A 9989-nucleotide genomic window follows, 5' to 3' on the forward strand; every position below is an offset into this window, starting at 1 on the left:
TAGATTAAGGAAAAAAAAAATTATTATTGTTTTTGGGTTAGTTTGGAGGATTGGGTTGGGCTTCCGGGAGACAGCCGGACGGGTTGTTTTGGAATCTAAAGGCTCATATAAGGTGCCCAATTTGAACTGTTCTCTTTTTTTGAAAAAAAAAATTATTGAGCATTTTTTTTAAATGAGTAAATAAAACTGCAAACAAGTCAAGTCGAGTCTGAAATTTGATCTAAGTCTCAACTTAATTTTATCGAATTCGACTTTTGACTCGAACTGCTTGCGATCGTATACAGCCCTACTAGTAAACAGGCATGTAAGATTGTACAAAAGACTTCAGCAAAGCTCTTTCTTTAGTTTTTTTGGATAATCAGAAGGATAATTACATATCAAGCGGTAATTTGTTTGAGAAAGAAAGGCGCATTCCAAATTTCTGCTTTCATATTTGAAATAGTTTGAGCAAAATTGTGGAGCAGCATATCTGAATTTTCACAAGAACTTCATAGAAGATATTTATATCGAACGGTTATACATTAGGAACCTTAGAACAAAGGACACAACAATCCTATTGCAATCAAAATGGTTGATAATCAAAGCAAATGTGGAAGCATTTTGGAATATATATATAGAGTTGAAGCTCAAATTCCATGCAAATTGGGAATTGAGAAACTATCAACCTTAATAACAAAATGTTCAAAATTTGCTACTTTGGCACTTTTTCGTTTCTTTTGGTGGTGATTAGTATCACCCCTTCTAATGGTGTTTGAAACATCAGATAATGTTTGAACACTTGTGTTAGTATAGAATAATCTTTTGGATAACACAAATCAAGGAATGAACATGGAATCTTTGGACAAAAGTTGCAACTCTTAGTTCGTGCCAGTCCCATCTATAAAAAATCGTGTAAGAGGATGATTTGTTACAGAAAATCGCTTTATTACACTCTAGAATTCTCTACAAAAACACTATAGTTCAAGCAGGGTTTGTATTACTTAATGCAAGAGTAAAAGACAAAACAAATTTCAAATTATCCTAAACATATTTGTCCAAGTTCTATTGTACACAATTATTGAACAAATAAAGCCTAAAGAAAGAGATTTCGAATCACGATTTGAATCCTTTGTTTTGCGTATTTATCTTTGAACTGTTCAACCATTTTTTTTTTTTTTGTAATATCCCTTACAGTATTATCCTAAAAAATATTTTCTTGAATAATTTTCATTCCAAACAAACAAAATTATACTCTCTCCGTCCCACTTTGATAGTCTTGTTTTCCTTTTTCGTCTGTCCCAAATTGTAGTCTACTTTCCAATTGAAGAATGTAGTTGTATTTTAATTTTCCTAAAATGCCCTTATTCAAATGTAAGTTGTTGTTACTATAAACCTACCACATTTAATGAGAGTTGATTCTTTTTTTACTATCAATTCAAGTTCCCATAAAGTTGTACTCTATTTAATGTAAGGGTATTTTAGGAAAATAGCAATCTAAATTTACTTTTCTAACAAAGTTAACTACTTTTTCTTAAATTGTGTGGAAAAAGAAATAGGACTATCAAAGTGGGACGGAGAGAGTATAACACAAAGCGAGATTTAAAGCGTATCTACCGTTACACACTCTTTCCAGAATAGGATCATAAATTGGCATAAAACCTAAAAGCCATCCGTTCTCCAACAGTAACGGGACGAAGAAGGCTTCGCAAATCATAATCAGGCAAAGTACTCCGTAATAACGACGTCGCGGTAGCAATCAAACCTGTCAAGAAAAATCATGCGAAAGCTCCAACCAGTCTTCTTCAGACTCTGCAGCACAAAGCATCTTTCTGTTTTTACGTTATTCTCACTTTCTTTTATACCAACTTTAAACATTTTCTTTTTATCTGTTTCTCCCACAACCCTCTTTCTCATTTCTTCATCTCCACCTTTACTTTGCTTTATCTCAGCAACTTTGTTGTTTTTATGACAATAATAGAAAGATAGGTTGCTGTTACCTGTTGTGGAGGATAGATGCTTGGCCTGCACCAGACAACTAACAGTAGTGTGTGATTTTTTTTTTTTTTTTCGATACAGGAGTGTCCGGGTCAATTCTTACGGGCCCCGACTAATCCCCTGCGGCCCGGGCTCGGTGCCCCAATCCGACCCTAGCAGAGTTGAGACTCGAACTCGGGACCTCTCGGTCCGAGGAGGCTACCGTTGGACCATTCACGCGGGGCCAGTAGTGTGTGATTACATAAGCTGAAATTCGAAGTTGAAAGTTATACATTGATGATACTTTATATTGATGGATTCCATTCATCATTTAGTAAAACTTTTTTTGCGTTAGTGTGTATACATTCTGGTTTATGTCTATAAATTGTACATCTAACGCATTGATTGAAAAACGCGTCCGTGAGATAAGCAAAACTATATTTAAAAAAATTTTGCGATCCGAACACTTATTAAATAGCTCTATTTGGATTGGCTTATTTTTTAAAAATAAGCTTTTCAAATACAATGTTACAGTAATAGACAAACGAAAACAATTCAAAAAATATCTCATCCATACAATATATCAAATATTTTAAAAAACAGTTTTTTTGAAAAGCAAGTTTTTCAACTACAAATGCTACAGTTTGGATTGGTCATAATAACAAGTTTTTGAAGAAAGAGAACCTGTCTGTTTGGATTGGTTATTTTTTGAGAAACAAATTTTTGAACTACAAATAAAACAATCTCAAAAATATCAAAAATACAAAAAAAATATCAAAAATACAAAAAAAAAGCAGTCTCAAAAATATAAAAAGTAACTTCAAAAACACCAAAAACATAAAAAAAAACCTTAAAAAAATACCAAAAATACAAAAAAAAAACCTAAATTCATCTACAGTAAAAATTTTTCAACTATATTACTACAGTAAAATATTTTAAAAATATCCCTAAAAATGTTAATATAAACAAATAGTAAAATATTTCAAAAACATGTAAAAAAAAGCTAATTCAAACGAGTAAATTTTTACAGAGAATATTCCATCATGCTCGTTAATCTCAAGCTAACCTGGCTTTCCTTTTTTTTTTTTATTCGAAATAAATAGTGTACTTATCCTCATCAGAGATCTCCATGACCGAAGAGATAGCTGCTGACGTTTCTTTCTTTCTTCTTTCTTTCTTAAAAGATGCGGACTTATAACTTATTCCAGTTTATTTGTGGCCCCAAAAAGAAAAACATAAAAGAAAATACTCAGTAGTACCCACACGGTCTCTCTCTCTCTCTCTCTTCTGTCCTTGTTGTCAAGAAGTGCTTTTGAGTAGACAGCCGAACAGTTGCAGCACATAAGTTAGATTCTTGACGTCGTCATGTCGTACTCCAGAACATATCCTTCCGGAAATGGGGCAGGGATGCAACAGCGGTTAATGGCCATGATTTGATCTCAAAATTTTGTGCGTTTGAGATTATAAGTTGTAACTCGATTTCTACGGTACGTGTGGGTTCCATAAAAATTTGTTCTAAAATTACGCAATGTGCAAAAAAATTACGCGATGTGCAAAAAAAGTTACGCGCAGTTGATAATGACCAAAACCGCGCAGTTGATAATGACCAAAACCGCCTTCTTCGTTAGCCCCCTTCATTACTTCTCATTCATGTTACTACAGGTAGGCACTAAATCTCTTTTCTCTGTCTCGTTTTGGTCTGAAATCTTTTAAAATATTAATACCGTTACCACTAGGCAGAGCACTTTTAGCACTAACTTTCCCTTTCGCATAAATACTCTATGTAATCCTCATAATGGTCCAATGAGGCATTAACTTCACTTTTTAGATACTCTGCTCCAAAACCCATTTTTCCATTTTCCCAAAAAGTTTCATATATCAAGAATTCAAATCTGGACTGGATCACTACTACTTACCGTGCTGTTTAGCTGGTTCTTGAACTTGTTAAGCCCTCTATAGCTTTCTTGTGAACTCTTTTTTTTTTTTTTTTCGTATTCTCTTGGTTTCTATCTGATTAAAGCTAGTATATGAAGTAATTTAGCTCTAACCAAGCTGGTTAATTTCATTTCTTGTTGATGTAAAATTCCTTTCTTTCCTACTGTGTCACTATTCTGGAATCCTAGAGTTTTCAGATCAGATGTTGGATATGTATTGTGTTTCTTGCCATTATTTGACCTCTTTCTCCATCTGAGCACCCTATTTAGGGGGTCAAGATTTGAGCTTTAAATCTCAGTTGTTCTGCTTCAAGTATCCCCCGTCATCTGAGCTGCAGAAACTAAGTCTACTCCAGTTTTTACTTCTTTATACACCTGGTTCAAAGGAAATAATGGGGTTTTCTAGGGCACGTGCGATGTTAGTATTGCTGGTTTCATTGCTTCCCATGGTCTTTCCAGTGAATGGGATAGGTGCCAACTGGGGCACGCAGGCAACTCACAGGCTGCCACCTGATATAGTTGTGAGGATGCTGAGAGAGAATGGAATTCAAAAAGTGAAGCTTTTTGATGCTGATTATGATACATTGAAAGCTTTGGGTAAGTCTGGGATTGAAGTCATGGTTGGCATGCCTAATGACATGCTCGCACCTATTGCTGGTAGCATGAAGGCAGCTGAAAAATGGGTATCAGAAAATGTCTCATCCCATCTCAGCACCAGCAATGTTAACATCAGGTAGACCTATGCTAATACCTGGCATTGCTCGATTCTGCTGAAGCAACGTGGAAAAGTTTTTATCTTTTCTTGGATTCAGACATTGCTTGTGCTTTAATTGTGTGTTTCTCATGTTGAATGCTGATTCTGTTGTGAAAATTAATGTTCCCCAGAGAAAAATGAGGTTTTTGATTACTGAAGGTGCTTTTGTTGAGGAGCTGTCCGGTGAGCAATGCTAAACCAACTCAGTTTTTTTTATTCCACATATTCTTACTATTTGATTGGTGAGGTAAAAAGGTACGAGATTAAGACGCCAAATCACTTGCCTTTTGTGTCTTCTATCTAAAGGTCCAAATGTTGGCCACTGACAGTGCTAGGTTGGTTTAGCATTTATCCTTTTCTGATTGCTCAATGTTGAAAACTGGGGGACATGACCTCAAGATATCCCAAAAAAGGAAAAAAAAAGTTGTGGGGCGTCCTTCCAAAAAAGCAATAGTTGTTGCTTGTTAACAAGTTAAATCACTCAAACGATGTTCTCTTTGCTGTACTTTCTGTATGCTTGAGTATGTTCTAGTTTTGCTTTGCTACCAGAAGTTCCTGTGGAATCTGATAAGGAAATTTCATGAGAAGTTGTAACATAACAATATTGAATCTTCTTCAGGAACTTGTTCTCACAATGATTCGTTTGTGCTTCTATTTGATTCATTTGAGTCCTTGAGAAATTGGAATTGATAGAGAGCTAGCATTATGTGTTCCAAAGCTTTTGCTTATGTGACTTTTTGTCGGTGTATATCTGGCTTTCATGTTCAGGATAGGTAATTTGCTTGTTCAGATTTATCATTTTTCAGAAGTGTGACTCATATCAGATGAACTTAAGTTACAATTTTTTGAAGGAACTTTTTGTTTGTGGTATGCCATTTTTGTTATCTGGTTAAAGTTGCCATGTTGTATGAAAGGTAAACCTTAATGAAATGATTTTCAAGAATGAAGTAGAACTTTCCAACTTAGTGCTCATGCAGAGTTCAATTCGTGGTGCAAATGGCAGTTAGGGTGGAACTGGTCACTGCCTGAAGGTGGAGGCAAGCCTTTTTGAAAAACTCTTTCTTAATGAAAGGCCTACTAGCACAGGCTTTGGACTCTGTTCAACTTATTTCTTCGTTTCCTCGAGGAGATGTGGGTGAAGCTTTCATGCTTCAATCCTTGAAGGTTGCCATTTGGGGATTATAGTTGAATCATTGCTGTGAAAATTGTGGAGAATTATTGTCACTCAAGAACAAAAGAAATACATATACAGGGAAATAATTGAAAGAACAATATGATTTGAATAAAACTGTCATACCACTATAAGCCTTTTCATGGTAACTGAAGTACGTAAAAACGGTGCATATTGTTCCTAAACTATAGAGTATTGAGCTCTAAAAATGAAGCAGTTATTGGTTCAGATGTGATAAAAGACAAAGAAAATCTTGTCACCTGTTCCCTCCTTCTGTTAACCCTATCTTGTTTAGTGTTCTTGACATGGGAACTATACTTGTAAAAAAAGGATAATCCTCTATTAGGTTGCTAAGGATGATACTCCTGTTTGATTGACAAGTTCAAATTGCTAGTTTCAGTATCATCCTTAAATGGATTCATAGCTGCCGTTTACCAAGCCCCAAAAATAAGCCCAGACAAAGTCATGCACAAAAGAAAAGAAGTCCAACATCTTGAAACCTTTTCTGGTGAATAATGCAATGGTAGGCTTGTTGATCATTGTAATGAAGAAGTTTAATTGATTGAGAAGTTTTTATGAAGTATTTGAAGAGAATATTTCTAGATGTTTGAATGGTACAATGAGCATGTTTAGCACTTTCAATAACTTGACAGGCAAATAGCATTATTATAGGTTCCTGAATGTGTGGTAAGTTGAATTGTAGAAAAAGAGGCAGATAGACATATACTTTTATTAAGTTCATAGTTTTATAACTGGATTTTACCAGCAAATCAGCCTCTTGGACAAATAGCTGGCTAGAGTTGTGCTCTGGTTTGCTTTAGAAATTTGTTGCATACATGAAGTTTATTTTCTGTTCGGGATGTGCAGAGAGCTGGAATCTGTTGTCGATACTTGGTACCTTTTCCCTCTGCTTAAGTCATTCAACATTGTCAACCTGGGCTACCATAGATATTCAAGACTTTGTTTCTCTGACCCCTGAGCTTGGTCTCTCTGGGTGAAGCGTTGGCATGACAAATTGACTTGGGTCTACCTGAATTTGCACAGCAAAAACTTCAGGCTCAACATTCAGTTGACTGTCTGGTTTAGTTTGATACCTGAAAATTTTTGCCCACACTTCATTCCAAGAATTTTTTCTGCCATCAACAACCCTTTTTGTTCCCTAAGGTGGGGTGAGGGGAAGGCTGAAGGAGCTTCAAACCAGATAGTTCTTATCTAGGCAAAGCTTGACACTGCCACTTAACAAAGACCTTTGGTTCATCAACAAGCTAAATCTTTTCTACTCGCTTTAAGTAGCCTGGAAACTGATCTTATAAAGGAAAGTCAGAAAGAATGAAAATAGGTGACACAAAGAAAATGATCAGTCCACTTGCTTTGCTAGACTGGAATGACACTCAACTAAAAAGTGTCAATTCCAATTCAAGACAAGCAAAAAAAATTCTAGGATTAAGTTCAGCACCTTTCTCCATAATTTGATGTCCTTGCTGTTTTAAGAAATCACTAAGAGAAGATCATTTTCTTGCATCTCGAAGCTTGATTTTCTTTTCTACCGAATTCCACGTTTGGAGGGGCCTTAAGATTCGCACTTGTATGTACATTTATGTGGAGAGATCTGATTATCCTGCTTGAAGATATGTTATGTGCTTCAAAACCTTCCGTAGGAGTAAGGTTTTGTATGAATAACTGATTTCAGAACCTTGTCTACTAGAAGCTTATAAGGGAGCTTTGAATTTGATTGTTAATTTTTAACAAAATTGTCAGTGGAGCTATTGATTTGTCTGCCTGTTTACTACTGATAAAAATTCAAAAACATGATTGCAATGGGAACATCATACCATCTTTGGAGTTTTAGATTCTCAGGGAAAGTTTCTGACTCCCCTTATCTACCAAAAATTGAAGCAGGCGATAAAGAAGACTTTCTAATATTGCATTAATGCCACACCTTGGTAGGACTGCAATTTGCACTTTACATTCTCTTCTCGTGGTTCGACTAATTTGCCATCCAAGTGGTTAAAAGTTTATTGCGTCCCTCATTCAAGAATCATGATGTCTAGTCTTGCAGACTGACTGCTTGGATCCTTGCTTGGAGATGAATCTGGTTCTGATGGACAATTGCGATTTGCAGCGCATCTTTGTGTTCTTTATAGCTTCACGATGCCAGTGATGTGGAAAATTACAGTAGATTCCACTGTCATCCTATTACTGTTTGTCATTCAGTTGGTGTTGTTGAGTCATAGTTGCAATTTGCTTAACCATGGTCATGTTGTGTTAAACTGAAAATTCTTGACTTTCCATGACTTGTAAGTCATGACGTTGCCTTTTTAAAAGACCTGTTTTGATTTCACGGAATCTGTTTTGATTTTGTAGTGTATATTATTACAGGGTATGATATGGCAGCTCAGCATAGGAGTAGACTAGTCTCCACTTTGACCCTTGTATCTCTTTTGAATGTAATAGTCTTTTGGGCTGTTTACCGATTTTGGTGATTTTGCAGGTATGTTGCTGTTGGAAATGAACCTTTCTTGTCCACGTATAATGGAACCTTCCTAAGAACAACTTACCCTGCTTTACAAAATATTCAAGCTGCCCTGATAAAAGCAGGTATTAGCAATCAAGTGAAGGCCACGGTTCCCCTTAATGCTGACGTCTATGAAAGTCCAAATGGCTTACCTTCTGCTGGTGATTTTCGAGCTGATATCCATGATTTTGTGCTTCAGATAGTCAAGTTGTTGAGTGATAATGGTGCCCCCTTTACTGTCAACATTTATCCATTCATTAGCCTTTACATTGACCCCAACTTCCCAGTTGACTATGCCTTCTTTGATGGAAATGCATCACCTGTGAATGATGGGGGCACAAACTACTACAACATGTTTGATGCAAATCATGACACTCTTGTGTGGGCTTTACAGAAAAATGGGTTTGGCAACCTTCCTGTTATAATTGGAGAAATTGGTTGGCCCACTGACGGAGACCGGAATGCTAACCTAAATTATGCACAACGGTTCAACCAAGGTTTCATGTCTCATGTGTCAGGTGGAAAAGGAACGCCGATGAGGCCTGGACCCATTGATGCATATCTCTTTAGTTTGATTGATGAGGACGCCAAGAGTATTCAACCAGGGAACTTTGAACGTCACTGGGGAGTGTTTTATTTTGATGGTCAACCAAAATACTCTCTTAACCTTGGGACAACAAATTCAGGTTTGGTCCCTGCAAGAGGTGTACAGGAACTGGAAAAGAAGTGGTGCATATTGAAGCCGGATGCCAAGCTTACTGATCCACAAGTGGCTCCCACGGTGAGCTATGCATGTTCACTTGGAGACTGCACAAGCCTCGGATATCAGACATCTTGTGGAAGTTTAGATTCTCAGGGTAACATTTCATATGCATATAACAGCTACTATCAGATACACAACCAGCTTGATAGTGCCTGCAAATTCCAAGGTCTTGCGACCGTCACACGATCAGATCCATCAGTTGGAAGTTGCAAATTTTCCATACAGATTAAGCCATATTATGGGGCTGCTGCACACAGATTAAGCAGCATTGAGAAAACACTCTGTTCGATTCTTTTTCTAGTTCTCTTTCTGTGGACGACGCAGTGAGCTCTAACCTAATCTCTAGCAATCTTATTGACTTCTTAGGAGTAGATGTTGAAGCTGGTTGGCGAATCAGCAAAAATGTACCGTTAAGAAGTAAATTTTTTCTGGTGCACTTTTTCTAGTTTGAAGTAAATTCCAGCTAGCTACTGTTAAGAAGAAGATCATTGTTTTGGGCAGATGCATGAAGGCTAGCATTGATTCCAACTTCTTATCTGCTTTCTCGGGTCTACTTTCCATGACAGATGTTTATCCATTCCCGAATTTCTTCTTAATGCAGCCTAGGTTATGTTTTACTTTGCATCCTTATTTTACTTGTTCTCCCTTATTGTGGTAACCTAGACTGCCTAGATTGTACTCTCCTGGAATATCCAGTGCTTCTAGCTGATGGCCTTTTATATTTCGAACTCATATTTGGGGTACTGAATAAATTGACACCATGAATCAATTTATCTCTCCAACCATAGACACCCCTGTGTATGGCCCAATGGTGCTAAACGACATATTCTGAAAAATTACACTAGAAAAACAAATGCTCAACAGGCTCAGCATGTCTTGCACATAGCAACAAGAATTAG

General features: G+C 36.6%; 1 protein-coding gene across 1 annotated transcript; it reads left to right on the plus strand.

Annotated features, from left to right (window-relative positions):
* Positions 1-3653: 3653 nt before the first annotated feature.
* Positions 3654-9707, plus strand: LOC113775407 (glucan endo-1,3-beta-glucosidase 6). Its single transcript, XM_027320265.1, has 2 exons — positions 3654-4620; positions 8304-9707. The coding sequence occupies exons 1-2, from the start codon at positions 4280-4282 to the stop codon at positions 9415-9417; spliced, it is 1455 nt and encodes a 484-aa protein (XP_027176066.1). The 5' UTR covers positions 3654-4279; the 3' UTR covers positions 9418-9707.
* The last annotated feature ends 282 nt before the right edge of the window (positions 9708-9989 follow it).

This window comes from Coffea eugenioides, chromosome 6 (genome assembly GCF_003713205.1).
Source record: "Coffea eugenioides isolate CCC68of chromosome 6, Ceug_1.0, whole genome shotgun sequence".
NCBI classification, from domain to species: Eukaryota; Viridiplantae; Streptophyta; class Magnoliopsida; order Gentianales; family Rubiaceae; genus Coffea; species Coffea eugenioides.

Excerpts from the sequence above, each read along its gene's own strand:
- LOC113775407 (XM_027320265.1), top strand. The coding sequence starts at position 4,280 with ATGGGGTTTTCTAGGGCACGTGCGATGTTAGTATTGCTGGTTTCATTG. Across the intron at positions 4,621-8,303 it reads ACCAGCAATGTTAACATCAG|GTATGTTGCTGTTGGAAATG; the intron begins GTAGACCTATGC and ends GTGATTTTGCAG.